Source organism: Nothobranchius furzeri, chromosome 5 (assembly GCF_043380555.1).
Source record: "Nothobranchius furzeri strain GRZ-AD chromosome 5, NfurGRZ-RIMD1, whole genome shotgun sequence".
NCBI lineage: Eukaryota > Metazoa > Chordata > Actinopteri > Cyprinodontiformes > Nothobranchiidae > Nothobranchius > Nothobranchius furzeri.
Window position 1 is genome coordinate 1,101,205 of NC_091745.1, and position 22,094 is coordinate 1,123,298.

The following is a 22,094-nucleotide window of genomic DNA, read 5'->3' on the forward strand; positions in this document are numbered from 1 at the left end:
CAGCAAGTCTTTTTGTCTAACAATTGCACAAATAATATCCAAAAAAGAACGCACAAATGCTACAACTACTGGTCTAATTCCAGAGACTAAAAATCCCGGAGCAGTTTCCAGGCGAGACCGAGGCTCTACTGAGGCCTTTCCACGGAGCTAGCTCTGTGGTCACGTGGGTCTGATGCTCATTAATTATACAGAATTTTAGGCTTTTAATACACTTAAACAGAAGAGTGAGAAAAACATTCACTCCCCTCAGAGTTGTCATGAGTGTAAACTAGATCATTTAAACCTAAAACATGTTCTGGTACCAGGCTGTAAACATGTTCATTTCTGCTGTGAAATTGGTATTTTTAACATGGGAGTCAATGAGGATTTGCTCGCTTCTGACACCAGCCCCTAGTGGATGAGGGTGGAACTGCAATTTATTTCACTTCCGCCTTTGCTTCATTTTTTGACCCGCCTTGTGGGTGCTTGGTTTGGACACATATCTCAGGACTTGATGGGGGAGTTTGGGACCAGGAAACAAACATTTTCAACACTGGGTAAAAATTGGCCTTCTCACCTGAATTAAAATGGTGATCTCGCTGTAAGATGAGTCAAAGGTGACAAACCAGAACACAGTTGTGTTTGTTGCTGTTGTTTTTTTGCTCTGGCTTGTGTGCAGCCACATCTACTTTAGGAGAATTGTCATGAAGCATCACAGAGAGACAAGGATCAGGGATGGCTTAGCCTCGAGGCATTGCATCTCCATCCAGACTGACTCTTTGAGTCAGTTTTCAGCTTGTATTAGTCTGCTGTTTACCTGTACTCTGTCAACTTGCTTCATTGTAATTCTCCCTCTTGTTGGCCATGTGTGAGCACAAACAGAAAGAAGCCTTCACTCTGTTTGGAACAGTTGTTTTCAGGTCTGGTCACACCTGTTGTGACTTCTGGACCAGCAGCTACTTGGCATCCACAGACTGAGCCGTCAGAGGGCTGTGGCTCTGACGTTGTGGCTGATGATGTTGGAGCTAAAATACGGCTGAGAGCCAGAGGAATAACTTCATCATCATGTGCTGCTTGCTTAGTTAAACTTTAAATCAAGCACATTAAAAATACAAGTTTTTGGCTTCTTCCTGGTATAATGTGATGAAGGTTGTGTCCATAAAAGTGTGTTTGAAGATGTTGTTCATCTGCTTTAAGGCGTGGATTAGAGATAGTATTCTCTAGACCTTTGATTCCTACTTCAGATCCACAGGATGTAGTCATAGCCAAGACATGACCTCAGATACTGTATAATAATAATAATGTTTATGTTTATGTATTTAGCAGACGCTTGTGTCCAAAGCGACTTACAAGTGATAATCGGCATGTTGCCCTTATAATAATAATAATAATAATAATACATCAAACTTGTATAGCACTTTTTAGGACACTCAAAGGCGCTTTCATGCACTCTCACATTCACACACTGATTCAAAATCTCTGATTTAACATTACAAACAATACAAGCTAAATTATTTAGGGCTTAAAGTGACAGTGTGTATTTTCCATGGTGATGGGGGCAGTACATACCTAAGCAGTACATACCTAAGCAGTACATACCTAAGCAGTACATACCTAAGCAGTACATACCTAAGCAGTACATACCTAAGCAGTACATACCTAAGCAGTACATACCTAAGCAAGCAAGCATTCTTTTTCTGTTCAAATGAGACCTTACCAACGGATGGCCATTAGGGTAAAAAATCTCTGGGAGTGCAACCTCCAGGAAAATAACTAGAATATCAGATTCCCTTTCATCACTGGCAAAGGGCAAATAGGTGAATGTGTAAAGTAGCAATGTTTGTTAATGGTGAAAGTTTTGTAATAGTTTGTTATAAATCAGTAAATGCATTTTGTCCTCACAGTCTTCCGTAGCAGGAAACATGGCGCCCAGAGACTTAGACCCGCTCCATGTATTTTACAACAGATTTTTATGGTTATATGTTATGAAACAGACAACGTTTTTCAACATCTGTCCGTCTTTTAATTAATTTTCGACAACTTTTCAATAGATATTTCCAAAGGTTTATGGTAAAAACTACACATTGTCACTTTAAAGGAAACTTTAGCTTCAGAAATCACGACAAACGTGCAAGAATTGTAGCTTCAGCAATAGTTCTGGAAATCACCTCAAGACCCCTTGTGTAGTTCTTGGTGACCCACAGTGGAGTCCTGACCCCAACTATGGGAACCGCTGCTATAGATCCTGGTTGTAACCTGTGGTCATCTGAGCTACTGTCACCTTTCTGTCAGCTGGATCCAGTCGGTCCGTTCTCCTCAGACTTGTGCCATTAACGTGCATTTTTATTAACAAAACTGCTGCTCTCTGGATGTTTTCTAATTTTTATAATTCCTATAATTGTAATTAGATCAGATCAGCTTTTCCGGCGTAAATTTTTATGTCTTTTTCAAAGTTTCCTAAATCTTCTTTTTTTTTACATTCTGGTCCTCAGTTCGAACTTCAGCAAATCGTCGTCACCATGTTTAAATGCATGGCATTCAAGTGTGACCGGCGACTGCATTTGTTTATTTATTTACTTAACCTTTTACCAGGCAGTCTCTTGAGCTAAAATGTTTTTCAGGGGCAGACCTGGCCAAGAGGCACAAGAGGTGTAAAGGATGCATAAACATACCAAACAGAGCAAAAGATTCAAACTTGATCAAGTCATTTAAAGTGGGTTTAAGAAGAGCATTTGCACTCTTCAGTTTAACTGTTTTAAATTCATTCATGGGAATAAATTGTTGGAGTTTTAATGACTTTGCAGATGATGGCAGTCCCAAGGCTAACACGAACAAGCATGTTTATTGTGTATTTTCTGCTTCTGATTGAGGTAAACAAGAAATCCTGATGAAAAGTCTGTTTCTGGTGTAGCTGTCTGTGATCTCTTGACTGTTGTAAATCCCAAGCTCGACCACAAAGCTTTCCTTTTGGGAGCACAGATAAGACCTTGGTAGTAAACTACTGAGTGAGCTGAATTCTGATGGGGGTTTGGGAGGTTGTACAGACCGGTGGAGGCTGTTGCGTCATCAGCAGATAATTTCATCCAACTGCCTTTAGCCAAGAAACAAATGCACGGAAGGTGCTCAGTCTATTTAATCTAAGACTGTCAGAAAAAGACGACCACAGGCCCCGCTCAGGGGTTCATGTTTAATGGACTTAAAGGACACGATTGCCTGTTGGCTCTGAACCAGTTTTATGGAGCCACCACTTTCAGTGCCAGGATAAGGTTTGGCTCCACGCTCCTAATGACAAAAACCACCTCTATCATACATCTGCAGCTGTCCATTTTTAAACACAATGCCTCGACGTCACAAGGACTCCTCTGTTTCTGACAAAATCACTCCATGAGAGCACTTTGTGATTAGCTGGAGTGGTTCCTCTAATGAAAAGGGTGACTTGCTTTGTCAACCGCGAGCAGCTTCAGCACTCAGGTGTTAAACAGCACAGGACATGGACTGCATACCAAAAATAGTAACTTACCTGAAAGATATTCACCCTTAACATCAGCAATCAAATCAATTCATCGGCTTTTAATCTTATCAGCACTGATGCTGTTAAAGCTGGGTTCTGCTGGATGTTCTTTATTGATGTTACATGAAAATCAGCTTATGGCAAATCTCACAAATGGAGCCAATAACAGCAATGACACATTTCACTGTTGACAGACTTAAAAGGGTTATTCTATTCTATTCTAGTCTGTTCTATTATTTGCAATGTTACACGAGCTGCTGCAGGTTGAAGCAAACAAATGATAACAAGTCCAAAAAAATTGATGATCACAGTTTTTCATCATCATTTTCACGATTAAAGCACAATAAATTTATCTAGGATTCATTATGAATTTAAGTTATTTCCTGAGATTGTCCCTTGGTTCCTGTAAAATGCTAAGTGAACAATCAAATCAAGGTTTAGATCTTTCTATGTATATTTACAGGTTGGTCAAAATGCTCGCCTTTTGGAATAAAAAATGAAAAACTGCTATTTTGGCATCTCCTTTCTGATTTCCTGTCTGCGCTAAGATGTGAATATTTCACCACAGACTTTTACTACTTTAAACGGGATGGTACTGCCCTATTTAGCAGATCAGAGGATGTAAAGGCCGTGCAGACAGAGGCAGAGGCTCAGCATCTAAGAAAAGGAAACTTCAGAATAATCATTTAAAACACATAATTAATATAAGAAATGACACAAGTGGCTAAAATTATTTCCCTTTCTCACCGGTTGTCATTTCAGCCATAAGACATTGCTTTTGTTTTTGGTTTGCACTGTGACATGACACACCTTTAGAGATCATCCTTTATCTGCAATTACATACAGTAACAGTTACTGGTGAAAAATATATTGGATGTTAAAAGATTTCTGTTTATTAAATGTTAAAAAGAAAATTTTATTTATGTAGATGCATGCAGCATAAAGTCTGCTAGAGGCCAGTAAACAGTCAGCCCAGTGGGGCGTGGCTACTGGTCCACCAACAGCTTCATATCCACAATTTGAGAACTAACTTCATGATGTCTAAAATTGTAAGTAAGTAAAATGTATTTATATATCACATATCACAGACATAGTATCACAAAGTGCTTTACATAGAACGAAACAAAATAAAACAAAGTCATAAAATCATAAATAGATTAACATTATAAAATCAAAATGCTCCCAAAACAAAAATGGATTAACATCAGAAAAAATCAAGTAATAGAATTATACATTTTCATAAACGGATGAAATATTAAAACTTTGAGTTAAAAGTAAGAAAATAAAAGGTTTAGTTAAAAAAGGGTCTTTAGCTGTTTTTTTTTTATGTGTCCAGACTGTCAATGCTGCATGAGGATAAAGGAAGATCATTCCAGAGTCGGGGTGCACCAGTCTGGAAGGAGTAATCACCTCGACTTTTGTATCTGGTCTTTGGAACTTCTAGAATGGTGGGCAGCAACTACACTGCCCGGCCAAAAAGGAAGTCGCCACCTGGATTTAACTAAGCAATTAGGTACGAGCCTCCTATTAAATAATTACTGCATGCGTGACTATCCTTCAGCTGGCAACAAGTTTTTTAACCACAACTCATTTCTTAAAGGTGTAGTTCCCTTGTTTACTAAATCTATTTGCAGCGGTCTCTGCTAGGACTGAATACCTAGTGTCATACACTGGGTTCAAAAGCCCTGATGCGCCTGTTTTAGGATCTAGAAGGTTGCCAGATCAGAGGAAAGCTTTGGACAGAACGACTTGGAGTCATTTTTCCTGATATTTGGCCATCTCACTTCTGATTGGCTAACAGCAATGCCACTCTATCACTTAATCTTTTTACTTTGCACCGTGGATGTGTTCACCCCACAAGTAGTACAAGCCTGAAGGAGTTTTGCTATGTGGTGGAGTTGCTAATGCTCACAATTAGCTTCTACTATCCAAGAAGTTCTCTGTTGTTTCCTGAACGCTAAACCAACAACAGCCTTCCCTGTCACGAGTCAAAACGGGTGAGTGCATGAATGTTAGTGGCATTGTGACGTAGATCTGTCAGTCTCCTGGAGTTTCACCCTCTAGTTTCCATCAGAGGCTAATACAGGAGATAGACAGTGCTGGACTGACCATAGGGCATAGCGGGCAACTGCCCGCTGGGCCGACCCTTTCATCTTTTATGGGCCGGGCGGTGTCTGTTTTTTTTTTTTTTTTTTTTTTTCCTGGCCTCTAGTTGTTGCGGACAACTTGCCCGCGCCGCCCCACGCGACGCCTCGTAAAAGTTGGTGGATTGGCCAATTGGTAATAATACACTCTGGGCTGGACCAATAGCCAGAGGTCTGATGCACCCGCCAGTTGTTTGTGAATCTCAGTAAACAGACAGACGAGCTTAACAAAATGGAGAACAAAAAACGGAAAGGAGGAGCGGAGAAAATTCGACTAAAAAAGAAACTGGCCCTTCAGGCTGATGCTGGCACATGTGTTAAAATCTCACAGTTGTTTGGTAGTGAAGGTTCAAGTAAAATCAATTTAGGAAGTGATGGAGCCTCAGCCCAGCGACAGGTTGGAGAAGAAAAGAGGGAGGAGGAGGAGAAACCCGAGCCGGTGTTGTGCCATAAATTGACTCGCTGCCAAAAAATGATTAGCCACCGCGGGATCGCGCACGGTTAGGTAATTGCATTTCTAGACAAAATTCCCCAGGATTTCGCCCTAAAACTCAGCATATCTAGCAATATGGACATTCAGAAAGCAAAGATAACCTCTTCCGGTACTTAAACAGATGTTTATCGCGGATATTAGTGTGGCAGTGTTTGTGGCACCCTGCGCGGGAGCACGAGGACGTGCTTGTGGAAAGAGGGAGGAAGATGTGACAGTGTGAGCATCCACAATGTCCCGATAGATTATGCGCCCTGGCTACTTGGCCAAGAAGATGTCCCTTTGGCTGACTGGTTAGAGCGTATGACTTTCACCTGGGAGTCTGGGGATCGAATCCCGCCCGGGCACTCCTTGCCACATTAGTTTTTCCAGTTCGGAAGTTGTTTTAAGTGTTGCTATTTGTCTTAAATGTTCACACTGAGGATATATTAATCCTTTTTGCAATATTTGCGATTGAAAGATGGTTTGTGCCACAAACTTTGTGGTAAGAACTGGCTTTCTTTATGTTACAGCCTTGATACTAAAAAAATAAATAATGTAAAATGGCACCCTGTATTGAATGTAAACGTTGTATAAATGGAAATAAACAATTCTCCAGCGATTTAATTTTTTCCCCTTCCTTTCTTTAGTCCACTTGACATGGAGCCACAGTTAACTAGTTTGGGGCACATTTTTACTTGAAAAAAAGTATTTAAAATGATCAAGCTTTGGCTTTACAATGACACTGTGTAGGTTGCTATTCATTACGTTGCTCTATTTAAAAGTAACAAGATAAAAGCACTTCAGCACATAAAATCAAGATTGTCACTTGCCAAATAGACTACACCCTCCCGTTTACCTATAAGAAACGCCTCAAAATATCTTTAAATTCTTTATTGATGATTTAATTGTAGACAACTAAAATGGCATTTTACTTGCCAAAAAGTGATTGAATCGCTAAGATTTTCATGGAGGCTAAAATTGACCAAATAAGGGTTTTATGTATTATCTGTTGACGTTACTGTTCATACTGCCTACTGTGTCATCAAAAACACCCCAAAAATGGCAAAAAAAAAAAAAAAAAAAAAAAGAAGATAATTTCCCTTGCCAAAAATTGATTACAGTGTCCTGGTCACCTGTAAAGGGTTACATTTACCTATATTACTTTATTATTTCTTGATGTTATTGGTGCCATCACAGGATGCTGGGTGTCTTTCACATTCATAAACACCTCAAAAATGGCAACAAATGATCATTTCCCTTGCCAAAAATTGATTACACTGTCCTGGTCACGTGTAAAGGGTTAAATTGACCTAAATATTACCTTATTTATTATTTCTTGATGTTATTAGTGCCATCACAGGATGCTGGGTGTCTTCCACATTCATAAACACAGAGTCCTGGTCACCCATAAAGGCTTAAATTGGCATAAATATTACTTCATGTATTATGATGCTGGGTGTGTTCCACAATCATATTCGAATAAACGTGAAAATATTCTGTCCAAATATCTGTTTCTTGTTATAAATATAACAGCTAGGATTTACAGTTAAAATAGGAGAAACACGTGACTCCCCAGGAAGGGTCGTAACACCACTCGCCTCATGCACATAAGTGAACAAATCAAAGCAGCATGGAGACACTCCTTCTCCAACCACCTCTCAGGCAGCAGCCTGCACTCCCAAGTTCTACACGTCACCAGAACATAAACAACCGCAACACAATAAAAGCAGTGTTATACAAAATGGAAGGCCTGTAGTGTTTATTCTCTTACAGTAACGACTTATCAATTTTTTGGAGGAATTTATTTGAGAATTTTTTGGTTTTTATTAATTGTGCAATAGAAAAGTAATCGCTAGATTAATCATCTAAATAGTCATTAGAATAGTCGACTATTCGATAAAATAATCGTCAGAATAATCATTTTAAAAATAATCAGTTACCCCCAACCCTACTTTTTAGAATACCAGGATAGGAAGGATGGTGTAGGTTTACGTTTATTAGATTGATACATAAATACTACCAATAAGAAAGTGTACGTTGGTGTGTGTCAGAAACAGCATAAGGCTTAATGTCTTTTCCAAAAAAAAAACAGGTGATGGGCCGGTCTCCAGTCAAAATGCCCGGGCTGAATTTTTGTCCCAGTCCAGCCCTGGAGATAGATGTAGGAGATTATCATTTTCAGCCTGAATGAAAAATTCAGAGTGACTGATTATAATTAGAAATGATCATTAACTCATTCACTGCCAATGACGACTAAAGTCGTCATTTGCATTTTTTTACTGTTTGAGCATCGGAACGAGGCCCCGCGCTGAGAGAAAAAACATCTCAGCCCTGAAGCTGATCTTCATCCGCATACGTCACAGATCACATGATCAGGAAGTAACACATCCATGTGTTTGGAGATCGTTTTGGGCCGTTCCTGTAAAAAAAAGTGAGGCGCGAAGCGGAAAAGCGTCTGCCGATCACAATTCGACAACGGATTATGAAAGAACGGACAACGCTCGAAACACGCGGCTTCTTCCTGATGTAGGATGTGAGTCTCCTCTTTGTTTTGGTTGTTTTGGCATCGACATCATGCTAGTGCGCAACGTTCTGTGACTCTTAAAAAACAGTAAAAATGGTTAGAAACGCTGGCAGCGAAGGACGTTAGTGATCAGGAAACGGCTGGCAGTGAATGAGTTAAAACATTTTTCCAGTGTTCCACACCTTTAAACAACCATGTGGAAAGACACACCTGGTGGTCATGGAAAAGATGTTAGTCTGTTTGAGAAGGGTCGGATCATTGACATCAAACAGAGAAAACATCTAAGGAGATTGCAGAAGCGACTGGAACTGGGTTAAGAACAACACATTATTAAAAACTGGTCCAATGAGTCCAGATGGACCCTGGTCCAGAGTGCATCAGGGTAAGAAGAGAGGCAGATGAATGATGCACCCATTATGCCTAGTGCCTACTGTACAAGCCTGTGGGGGCAGCGTAATGATCTGGGATTGCTGTAGTTGATCAGGTCTAGGTTCAGCAACAGAATGAGCTCCAAGAATGAGGTCAGCTGACTACCTAAATGTACTGAATGACCAGGTTATTCCATCTTCCCTGATGGCACGGACGTATTCCAAGATGACGACACACGGATTCATCGGGCTCAGATAGTGAAAGAGTGGTTCAGGGAGCATGAGACATCATTTTCAACAGTCCAGACGTTTTCAGGGTGTGCTGGAGAACGCTTTGTGCAGCGGTCAGACTCTGCCATCATCAATGCAAGATCTTGGTGAAACATGAAGTTCAATTCAAGTTTATTTATAAAGCGCCAAATCACAACAAGAGTCCTCTCAAGGCACTTCACATAGCAAACATTCCAATACAGGCCAGTTCAATAAGCCAGCCAGTAAAAAGTTTCCTACATAAGGAATCCAGCAAGTTGCATCAAGTCACTGACTAGTGTCAGAGTCTTTACAGCAATCCATTAAAGCAACACTGGATGGACATAAACCTGCTGACATTGCAGAAGCTTATAGAAACAATGACACAGCGAATGTGTGCCGTGATCAAAGCTAAAGACGGTCCAGCAAATTATTATAGAGTTATTTACTTTTATTTTGATGGTATCTTATTCTTTTGCCGGGCAGTGTGTCCATGACAAACATCCCAATATAGAAGGAAGCCCCTGAAAACCCGTTTCAATACATTACTAAGAGTCTAATTTAAATACCCAGAGAATAATTTTTGCTGAAGTTATTTAAAAAAATATATAAACATTTTGTTTATTGTTGTTAGACAACCTAGAACAATTTAGTTTTGACTCTAGTCATCTTGTGAGAGTTGCGGCTCTTGAAGGACAGCACAATAAAATTAACCCTTTGATGCATAACGGTCACTACAGTGGACAGGTACTCAAAATAGTTATGTATTTGTTTTTGCTATTAAGCACAGCTGTTGAAGACTTTATTGCATTTGAGCCTCTCCATTTGGACTTCAGTAAGCCAAGCCAACACATTTCATGCTCAGAATGCACGCTGCCCACTGAGGTGGACATGTAATAAATTATTAGTAAATTATTAAATGTTACAAAAATATTTGTTGAAATTTGTTTCATTCACACCTAAAGATGAATGGAAAAAAATCATGGTCAAAGATTTCATAATTCATGCATCAAAGGGTTAAACAACATCTTGTGTTATTTTTAGCTTTTGTGTCATAAAAAGAACGAGACCTTCACAAATTAAATTTATTCAAATATAATATAATATGTAGTTTTATTATTGTAGATTTGTTACTTCCCTCTACCTTGTTGCACGGCTGTAAATGTTGACTCAGTTTTGCAGCATGTTGATCAACTTATTTTAAAATCTGATGTATAAATCAATGTGACCTTGATCATGTTTGGAATCCTGGCGACAGAAAAGGTTCTTGAGACTTTTGTCTCTCACTGCGTTGTGTAACGTAGCGTTGATGCTTGCTGTGTGATCATTCGGTGATGTCAGCACTCTGTTCTTCATCCTCCGACATCAAGTCTCAGGGAAAAACCTGCTGTGCTGCTTGGAAAAAGGAAAAGATGAGGTCTTTTTCCTCAGTCATCACTTTCTCAATGTGAAAATAGGTCCATAGCATTTGAATCAAATCCTCTCGGGTTTGTTTTTCTGTGTTCTCCAGATGAAAACGACGGCCACACGGGAGCGGTCTAACATTTACATTTTACTTCACTGAGCTGAAAACGACATAAATCACTCTGTCACTGAAGGCTGCCTGGGCATGTCCGCTCGCTCAAGTTCAGCCCTGTAATGTGGTGTAATAATAACAGCATCTGTACGGTGGAATAATTCCAACCTATTGATCTGATTACAAACGTTCTGTACACTAATGCGCTGCATGGAAAATGTTTCTAGTAGATTCAGATCAAGCAGAGAAGTGCTTGGTCTCTGCGACACAGCTGGGTCACACACCCTGCTGATCTTGTTTTCAGAATTCTGCTTCCTCCACCGTGTTGATTTTACAAACCTTTGGGTTTCAGATTTGTTGCACTTTTGAGAACTCAGGGGACTGTGTCCTCTGTGCTTCTGGTATTGTTCATCCACAAGCTGCAGCAGTTCCAGGCTGTAACGAGCATCTGGCATAGAGCAGCACAGAGACCCTGATGATAATGTTATTAAAACCCTAATCTGGATTCGTCTCTGAGCAGGTATACTGCGACAGCACTGTACATACAGTCGTACCAAAGCTGCGGGGTGAAATTTCACATGCTAAAACGGGCGTGTAATCAAAATAGACCTCTGGCACCTTAACTTTATTCACCCCACCTAATCTTTTGTGTGCCTGGGGTATTTTTATAATGCCGTAATGCACCATGGCAGGGTTTAGCCGGCTTGTGGATTTAGCAGTGTGATGTGATCAGCCGACAGGCAGACAGGAGAACTCGTGGGAGCTATAGATTATTTAGCTCCATGTGTAAAAAGTTGCTTTAATTACCTTCAAACAGCTGTCTTTGAAAGACAAACGTGCTTTATCACCTTCTGATCAAAAAAAAAAATCAGATATGCTTTCCAATGCTGCTCTGTGTCACATTCCAGCTTGTCTTTGTTTGCAGTGACACCACCTGTTAGTGATTTAAGAGCCGTCCGCCGTATGCAAGACGAAAAAGGCTGCCATTATAACTGGTTAGCCAAATTGATTTATTCTGTAAGGAAACACATACCACTGCATTGGTGTGTTCAACATAGATTATTCCAATGCATAGTTATTGCTGCACACTCTACATCCTGCCATTACCATTTGCATCAAATGCTGTGTTCTTTATGGGGTTTTCCAGCACCGTGAGCACATTTAGTGAAACAAAAACTCCATCAGAGTTGCTTTGTCTCACAAACCACTCAGTATAGAAAAACTTCTGGACTTTGCGGGCAAGAAACATTCAACTCTCAAATCAGTGTGTTGAAGGTCACACCGAGTGACACGGAAACACAACAATCACTCAGCAAATGTGGAATTGGTAAAGAGCAGCAGCTTTTTGAAAACAGCATATTTGAAGGTAAACAGTGATGGAGTGTTGTGCCCGAGGCAGGTTTATAGTGCAGCTGTTTGACTCTGCATTGAGTGTTACTGACATGCACGTTGGTGCACGGTGGACGGAAAGCTGCTGGCAGCAGGGACAGCGTCAATCCCAGTAACGTGGCATCTTTCAGCTTGTGAAGTTGTCCCACTATTTCAATGAAATGCAAACTTCACATCTTCGGTTTTAAGATGTTCAATTTCCAGCTGCTTCCTGGGGCGCAATTCCGCAGAGAAGGATCAATGCAAAACGAGTGGAAAATTGCTAATGTTATTTACATCAAAGTGAGACTGGAGGAAACCAATTATGCCCATGATTCAAGGCAGTTTTCTTAAGTCAGTTGTACCCTGGGTAATGGAGGAATAATATTATTAATATTCCAAGATCAACTCAATATTGTTTTCCAAAACTCGGATATGACCAATATTTTTAAATAATTCATTTTAAAATGTATAACGATTGGTGAGAAAAAAAAGATAAAGAGACAAACAAGAAAAACTTATTTTTATCTCTAAAATGTGACGTACGACAGCGTGTGATGCTTTTTTCGAATGTCTTTTCCCAGATGCAATATTCATCTTCCAGCAGAAGCGTGGTTGTGTTTCATGTTTCAATTTGCGGCTGTACCTCTGTCTGAAAGAGAGAGCTGTAAGGGATCCGTTACTGGGCATAAATCAGATTTTATCTGTGAGCTACTATAGATGAGCTGTCATGATTGATGCAACAACGCTGCACCGCCTATGCACAATTTGCTGGAAGTTGTGGGGAACTCATTCTTTTGTTGTTATTATTGTTTTCATCCCAAATACCACATTACAAAACGAGCATCATGTGTGTTGAACAACATCAGCAGCAGAACGCAGAGAATGAAGAACACAGTTAAAACAAATGATGGCAAGCCAAAATGAGCTTAGATTAAAAAAGCAGCTTTTTACTGGTCACTTGTTGAACTGCTCAGCCACCTGCATGCAGAAGGAAAGCAGCACCAAGCCAATCTCCAATCAAACTCATTTCAAATCAAGAAGGCCGATGGAAAGAGAGCAGCTTTCATGAGCCACAGTGCATTTCTTTGCCTAAAGCAAGACGCTATTTGGTTTGGGGTGCATCATAAGGAAATACATTTTTATTTACTGTCTTTATTTATTTATTATTATGGTTGCAGCCCTTCTGAAGGTAAACTAAAGTAACCTGCCAAGTGACCGCCATCGGGAATGAAGAACCATCTGCTAGTCTGAGGACGTTTGAACATCCAAATATGCAAAAGAAAAAGTTTAGAACACAAATAGTTCCAGTTTAGTTCATCTGGTTCTCTTATCTAAAGCTGTCAAGAAAAAAGGCAGAAGATTTTGACAAGGGAAAGCAGAACGTTACTTGTGGAAAGAGTGCCTGTTGCGGTCCAAAGTCTTTTCCAATGTTTCATTTTTCAGGTCAGAATTAGCAATGAATCAAAAACAGACTAGGACGTCCAGCAGGCTGCCTTGCCTCAGAAAAGCAGGAAATAAGTAGCGATGCATTAGAGCCCATCTTTGTTGCTCTTTTCTTTTTTTAAGGAAAAACTTGACCAATACAATGCCAAAGCTCTTTCTGCATGCCTTTTAACAGCATCACTCAACCCAGATAGCATTACTGTGAAACAAAGGAGGTTAAAGCCTAAACAACCATCTCCTCCTCCAAGGGCTCAATGCCACTGGCTGGCAGGAGGTCCAGATTCCTCCATGTTAGTAGATGGGACACAAACTCAGCATTGCACAGCTTAAAAATCATCAACTTAGTGTAAAGACAGAGCAATACTCCTCGCTTTCTTCAGTTGTTGAATAATAAAGTCACAAAATCCCGTTTACTGATGCAACCCAGACGGGTTTTTGGAGCCGTTGGGATTCCCAACGCATCGGGAGCCGGCGCTGTGCCAGAGCATCGGTTTCCAACACCTGCGGTAAAAACGTACATTTCACCAACATTTAACTTCTAACCTCTGGCTATTTAACCTTCCCCTCACCCCCACCCTAACCTTAACACTGTTTCTCATTCTAAACTCCCTGTTAACCGTGTTGGAGAGGTACGACACAACTAGAAACAAGGGTTTGCATGCACAAGAGGGTTAAGGTTAGAATGGGGGTGAGGGGAAGGTTTAATGGCAAGAGGGTAAAGGTCACAATTTGGTGAAATCTCAGTTTTACCGCGGCCGTCGGAAAACGACGCTCTGGCACAGCGTGCCGCCTCCCGCTGTGAAAACGAATGCTTGGTCACCCAGCGTCATTTGTCAACGCTTCGGGTGTGAGAACGTGTCGGCTGGTTTCAGAAACTAGAAGTGAGCCACATCAGAGGCTGGCTTCAGACGACAGGATGTGGAGTCTCATGGACATCTTTCCTCTGATTGGTCAACAGCATTGTGACTCTACCACTGACTCTGTTTTCTTTGCAACGTGGATGTTGTATCTCCACATATTACACAAGCCTGAAGGAGTTCTGCTGTGTGTTGGTGTTGCTAATGCTAACAGTTAGCTTCTAGAAGCCAAAATGTTCTCTGATGTTTCCTGGAAAATAAACCAACAGCAACCCGATTAGGCTTTTCTAATTCTAGAGTTTAAGCGCCTATCTCCTATCAGAAGCTAAAGCAGGGGATAGGTGTAGGAGACTCTTTTCATGTTCAACCTGCATGACGAACTCAAAGCGACTAATTATAATCAGAAATCATCATTAAAAATGATTTTTCAGTGTTCCACACGTTTAATATAGTAGAGGATTTTATCAAATGGATTAATCGCAGAAAATGAAGTTACTTAAAGTGACAGTGAGTATTTTTGCTGGCGATAGGGGGCAGTACATACCCAAATCATTACAAGCAAACAGCATTTTTGTGTTGGAGTAAGACGTTACAAATGGATGCTCATTAGGGTCAAAAACCCCTGGGCAGTGCAAACTTTAACAAAATAACAAGCACATCAGACTCCCTTTCATCACTGGCAACAAGTCCAGAGGTAAATGTGTAAAACAACATTTAAGAATGACCAAAGTTTTGTTATTGTTTGTTACAAATCAGTAAATGCGTTTTGTCCTCACAGGCTCCCGTAGAGGGAAACATGGCATCTAATATGGCGTCGCCCGGAGACTTAGACCCGCGTATTTTAGACCTGATTTTTATGGTTATATGTTACGAAGCTGCCAATATTTTTCAACAACTGGGCAGCATTTCATTCATTTTCAACAACATTTTGATGGATATTTCCAGAAATTAGTGGTAAAAACTACACATTGTCTCTTTAATCTTTCAATTTTTATTAATTTACTAAGTAAATGATAAGATTAATCTCAATTATAAAAAAAGAACACGGAGCAATTTAACGTATGCTTTTATGCAATAATGGACGGTTGTTTAGGATTCTTGTCCTTGGTACAACACTGTAATGTTCTGCATGCCACGAGGCAATTTAAAGCACCTATTCTCAGCACGCGGATGCATAAATGTCAGCTCCACAATACTGTTTTGTTGGACAGCCACCTGTGTTGTCCCCAACACATCCACACACCCCCACTCCCCAGCATGGCTTGTAGCATCAGGCAACCTCTTTGCTGCTGAGCAGTTATGGAGACATAGACAGAGCACCTGCCCTCGTGCCTGAGCGCTGCTCCCAGCAGCTTGCTAATGTCAACCTACCTGATGGTCACAGCAGGGTGGGGGCTCCAAGACAGCAGCAATTTTCCACTGCATGTGAAAGCGACTGGAGAGAGCAATCTGCTGGCCTGAGAGTCTCATAATCAGCACATCATTATCAGTAGGGATCGGTGCAAGTGGGGTGAGGCAGAGAGGAAATATAAAAGAGGGAGGAAAGGATGACATGGAATGAGCTGCTGTTGACATTGAGAAGTCATAAGATGTTGGGAGGGAGAACAAAATTGGGGGGGGGGGGGGGGGGCATTTAAATAGATCTTTAGCAAGAATATAGAAGGACTATCCCGCCTCCCATGTTTACACATCAACCAGACTCCTGGAGAAGCAACAGCAGACTTGATTTAGCTCATAGTAGCTCAGATGTTCCCTGTTAGTCTGTATTACTGCTGGTCTTTTAACTCACACGATCTAATGGCAGACATACAGATGCACTGTGACAGCTCTTTGAAGCTTACCTTCCCGCATGCATTTTTCAGTGAGTTCAAAAGGAGCCAGGACAACAAAGATAGCATTGCAGCTGCGTACATTCGTCTGGTTTGTGAAGCGCCCAGAATTTTCTGTGTACTCAAACTCGTCTTTAAACCCTTGCTGGATAATGGAGGGGGTGCAGCAGTCTGACGTCCTGCTTGATCTCACACATATTCCTGGATCACACTACAGTGATCGTTAGTTTAACTGGGCCTAATGCAGAACCAAAACATTTGCATAACAGTGGTTTTAGCCAGTATTTTTTTCTTAATTCGTTATTTAAAAAGTACACAGCCATCAGGTTGTTTTCTGTCGTCCTGGCTGAAGGTTTAATGTGTCAACAGTCAATCACAGCTGTCCAAGGGGGTTTTCTTCCACTTCCTGCCACGTGGGGGCAATAGCGCACAGAGCACCTGGGCTCAGGTTTGTGAGCGCGCTGCCACATGATGATCAATTCATAAAAGGATGTGCTTGGCTTTGTGGTCATAACATCTGCCACACAAAGGAACCAAGCATGGCCGTGGAAGTTGTTGTAACTCTGACCCAAGAGTCTTTTTTTGGGCATCAAGTTTTGTCTTTGAAACACTTTCAGCTTATTACTTCGATCCTTGGCATTTGTATTCGTGTTTTGTGGTCATTTGGATTGCAGTGATGTCAATACCCAGCCCCACATACTTGACAGCCAAATCATTTCAACTGGACTGACTCCGCCTCGCTCATGCGGGACTTGCCTGCGTGCGCTCCCCTAAAGAGTCTTCTCTTTTCACCCACCCCCCTCCCCCGGTAACTTCACCCCATCAGCAGAGAGGAGCAGCCTTGACGCACAGAACCGGGCGAGCACATCGGCAGTGGGAGAAGCAGCAGCATCCGGAGCCACCTGGCCGTTCACTGCTGCCCGTGGCGACCTCAGCGCAACATGTTTCCAGCGTGGAGACATCGGGGAACCCGCGGCGGGGCTTCAGCGGTACCAAAGCGGACCATGTGTGGAACTGGACAGGCGTGGGTCTCCTGTTGGATTCTGATGCTGTCGACTTCTATTCCCGGCGCTCAGGCTCAAGGTAAGATGCGAAACTCAGTTTTTCTTTCCTTTTCTCTCGTTTTTCTGCGCCTGGCAAAAGTGAAAAACCAAATAAATGTGACGCAAATAGAGGATCAGATCTCTGGTCAATTATGAGGAGAAACTGTTGAACTGGATGAAGATTCAAAGCAACTTGGCCACCAAAGGTCTGGAGGAGAATAACCTGTCTGTGTGCATCAGAGGGGTTTAAAACAAACACAGGAACACTGTTACAGCCTCTAAATATGTAAATAAATAAATCGGCCATTCATCATATTCCTAAAGTCAGTTAAGCGATTTCACTTGTGGTTTTGCTGCCAGCTGTGCGAGCCTGTGGAGCTGGGAGCATCACTGGCTAATAGACAGCCATTAACTTGTAAGTACATGACACCACTGTGGGTCAGCAAAGCAGAGCAGATGTTTCAAGGCTGTGTTGCACCGCTTCTGCGTTCAGACTGCGAAACTAATGTGCATCTTGCAGAGTGCATAAATCACAGCATGCTGGCTTTTCTTCATGTCCACCACAGTCAGCAATAAGGGGAGGCAGGCATGATCACGATACCCAACAGTCACTGTGAAACTGTTACGACTCCTGACTTGTCTGCCGTTGACCTCTTGGCTGCGGTCAGGAGAAAATGAGATCTGCTAAATAAGGTCTGAGAGGTGTGGAGAGCAAAAACACCCTAACTTCATAAATCGTGACTGAATACAAACAAAACTGCTGTGTGTCACAACAAGAAGTAAAGATATGTAGATTTTCTGTGCACTCCAGGTGACTGTGGCCTGACTTTCTGACTGATAACCAAACACATTCAAGACCATGGCTTTGTTTTAGAGAAACGCAGAACTGCAAGATACACATTTAACGGCACAAGTCCTTGAAGTAGTTATCTCTGCAGGTCCCACAAGAAAAAAAGTCACATTTTGAAGGTTTCATCCGAGAGGTGCCTCCTCTAAGCACTCGTCGTTTCACCATCACTCTACTCAGTGCACCAAAGTGCTAAAAGCAGCATAATCCCTGTGCATGTTTGTATTTTAACAACTCACATTGCTCTAAAGTACTCCCAACCTTCTCTGAAAAGAGTCTCAGGCGTCACTTATTATGCAAGGCACAGTTCTTCTAGCTGTTATTAGCATCTCTTTCTCAAGCCAACATGCCTGGAGTGGGTAAGGATCTGCTGAGTGCTACTGGGCTTTGACTTTTCTTCCCAAACCCCCCCAAACTGTTTCTGTGTTTTACTCTTGGCTCGTGGGAAATGCACCTATTACTGTGTGTGCTGTATTAGCTGAGGAAGGCCCCCCCACCGCAGTGCACAATTCCTGTTTTGGGATCTTTGGTGGTGACACAGTTATGGGCTTTGCAGGGGGCTCCTCTCAGCACCCAGTCTTGTTCCCATGAAGTAAAAGGCAGCTCTCATCCGAAGAGGGAATCCTTGTTTGCAAATGAGTGGCAAAACAGCAATGTTTCTGCAGAAAGTTACAGAAGCTGTAGTCTTTTCCCGAGAGAGGAGGACCTCTAAGGATGTTGGGAATTAGGCGACACACAGGCTCCTCCAGGGAACAGGCGGCATGCTTGTTTTTCAGCAGGTTCATATTGATGCTCCTGCTGAGTTTAATACAGATGGCTGTTCTACTGCACGAGTGTGGAAGATCCACAGGGGAAGCTTTCGTCAGGTTTTACCCAGCAAGCCATTTAGAGACTCATGTAGATCCTTTAATCGAAATACCAAGTAAATGGATGTGAGTTTCTGCCTTTCTTCATCTCTTTGCAGCCTTTCTCCTCCTGAATACCCTAGAGCTGCAGAGCTCTATGTCCATCTTCATGCGTTTGCTCACATTTTGTTGTGTCTATCTGTAAAAAAAATGGAGTGAATGAGTGAGTGAAGGTGCACAGTTGCTAGAGCTCGTGTTCCTGTCTATTGAGCTTTAATCTTGATAGCAGCATTGAAATTCTGCCAACCGACAGCTGCTATAATTTTCTGGACGTACGTTAGTATGCAGCTTGACAGCTGTCAGCCATTTCCAAATCTTTAAATCTTATGATAATCCACAGTGCTTACAAAAAACAGCATTTGTTTAAAACACTCTGAATCCCTGTGTGATTAAAACTCCCCCGGTAACACAGGGCACTACATCATAATTCATCCATGTTGATGCAAGAGGAAGGATGGAAAAATCAATAGCTATATAATGGCACAAAACAAGTATTTTAGTATTTTAGTAACATTACAAACATCTTCTCCAGTTAAAAAACAAACGGTTGAAAAAGCTATAAATCTGCACTCAGGTGTACAAAAATCACCTCGACTTACAGTTTGTGTTCCTCCTTTTTCCACATTGCATTCATGTCACTTTGGTTTCATGCATATGGTGACGCAACCATTCATCTCTGAACATTTGACAGCTCTATAAGAAATATATGTTCACACAATCGAATTCAAACACCCAACTTCTCCACCGTCATGGCATAATTACACACGGTGCCTACTGCGACATATGTATCTCTGTTTGCTAAAACCAAGTCAGTTAAATACTTGTCTGCTCTAGAGAGCCAGCAGCTGTTGAAATTTGGACTAATGGGCCATTTCCATCTGTACCGGGTCGGCCCGGGCCGGGTAGCGTAGGTTGTTTACATATCTGGGTGGCCTGGTATTGTTCCGGGCCAACCAAGGCTCATTCTCAGCCCTCTTCTGGAGGGGGTCTGCTTCAGGCCGACCAGGGCCAACACACCCACTGCTGACAGCAAATTCACACCTTCCATTAGAGCAAGCCTCTGATTGGTGGGTAGAATCAGCCCACATGGGCTTAAGGCAAGGATGTGTGGAACCAACCGGGCCAGGCTGGGGCCGACTGGGGCTACCCGGCCCGGGCCGACCCGGTACAGATGGGAATGGCCCATAAGAGTGTGTTTTCTTTGCAGCATGGCACATGCCTGGAAAGGCCAGCCTCAGGTGGAATGGTGGCAGCTTCCATGTCTGACTGCTTGTTTTAAAATGATTCTTCTTCCCTTCATTTACTTCTTGCTGCCAAATGCCGTGCACACGTGTTTATTCATGTTACCCCCAAATGTTTCATCCACCAACACGTCACAGCAAAATGAAAAAGCCTAAATTTAGAATGGAAATGAATTTCGAAAAAGACAACAAACAATGTGTTCGAGTGATTACAATCAACCCTGTTGTTGAAGAACAAAAGTGGAGTTTAGCTTCAGGACAGCTGGCTCATTTACGCAGGAAAACTGTGTTTATATTTCTTAATGGAAGTGTAATCATATTAACTGCAGGGCTTTGGCATTCTCGCTTTGCTTAGTAATTGCAGTTTGCCCATAGGGCTCTGGTAATGGCTATTTGCATAGGGCTAATGGTTTTATCGCACCATGTGCTTGCCACGCGCATGTTTACATATTTGGGTAGTTGGCTAAAAGTTTTACTCCCCCTGAACAACTCTGGCTGCGTTGGTGTTAAGCACCTGCTTGTGCTTGTGTTCTGTTCTGTGAACTGAAGTAGTGAGTCAAACCTTCACTCCACAAAAACATGGTTGGACGGATTATTTATCCAGAGACAACTCTCCCTGGTCTTGCTGAATGAAAGTGTAGATTATTTTTGTTTAACCAAGGTATACCCTAATTAGATTTTTCAGTAATAGCTTCAATTTTGAAGCAATTTCTTCTTTTGGTGCCGATTTTAATCACACAGCCCAGAGTGGCTTTGTTTCCATATCTGCTTGTTTACAGATGAGAGTGAGCGGAGAGGTGCTGCAGGCAGAAAATACACATTTCTCACATATTAATTCTCCCAGCTAAAAGTCTAATCAATCTGACACAGAGCTGGGGGCTCTTCAGCTATCCAGAGTTCAGGAAGGAAGCAGCGAGCGAGCACAGAAACCGACAGCTGAAATGACCTTATGGAAAAGAAGGTGAAGCAGCAGTATTTGTTTGTTTTGTCTGATATCATTTTTGACCAAGGATCACAACATGCCCTACAGGTTATAAATTGTAAGTCGCTTTGGATAAAAGCGTCTGCTAAACAAATAAACACAAAAAAACACCAAGGAGCAAAACTGTTTTGCCTCACCAAAGAGTCCCTAACAACAATCAGCCTGAAAAGCTTTTTAAAATGTTCATTCCTACTTTCATCCATGGAAATGAGCATTCCGAATCAAGCATATGTCTTGAAGCCCCCGAGCTGTTGCGTGTAAACATTTAAACAACACAAAGGCAATTGAAGGAGAACTGTGGCGAGAAACTATGCTTTTTACAACATCATGTGCCGCTGACTCTGCTCACATCCAGCTTGGCCCTCCTGGGAGCTGGTGAGTGTGTTCCTGTGTCGTGGATAAAATGGCAGACAGGAAGTAGAGAAATGTAGGTGGTGGCGTTAGGGCCAGCCTTTTCCTCTATCTCTCCCAGTAAAAACAGCTGGCCATACAAATCCATTTTTCTTTGTGTTTTTACAAACAAATCCTCAACTTGACGTTCTGCTCCATTCTTGTGCTGACCCCAAACCAAGACTGTTACAACGCTGTGACTCACTTCAGCAAATGGATACACACCCCTGCTTTTTCTATTCAATTTGATACAAAATAAGCTAAATGAACAAACATGTTGCTTCTTTAATTCATAAAGGGAGTTCAAAGGTCAGTAGGTTTGGAGATTATTCCAGTTCATGTCGTAGAAACAAGCTCTCGTATGAAAATCTGCAAAGCTGAGTTTGCTCGACTGCTAAGCAGCAGGCCCAGTGGACTCTCTGG

At 41.8% G+C, this 22,094-nt stretch overlaps 1 protein-coding gene across 7 annotated transcripts in view; it reads left to right on the forward strand.

Annotated features, from left to right (window-relative positions):
• Positions 1-16,635: 16,635 nt before the first annotated feature.
• Positions 16,636-22,094, forward strand: part of sdk2a (sidekick cell adhesion molecule 2a) — a 161,166-nt gene continuing 155,707 nt past the window's right edge. For all 7 annotated transcript variants that reach the window (XM_070551312.1, XM_070551315.1, XM_070551314.1 and 4 more), the window contains exon 1: positions 16,636-17,346. In XM_070551312.1, the coding sequence (XP_070407413.1) occupies positions 17,205-17,346 (142 nt within the window). In that variant the 5' untranslated portion in view covers positions 16,636-17,204. The remainder of the gene's footprint in view (positions 17,347-22,094) is intronic.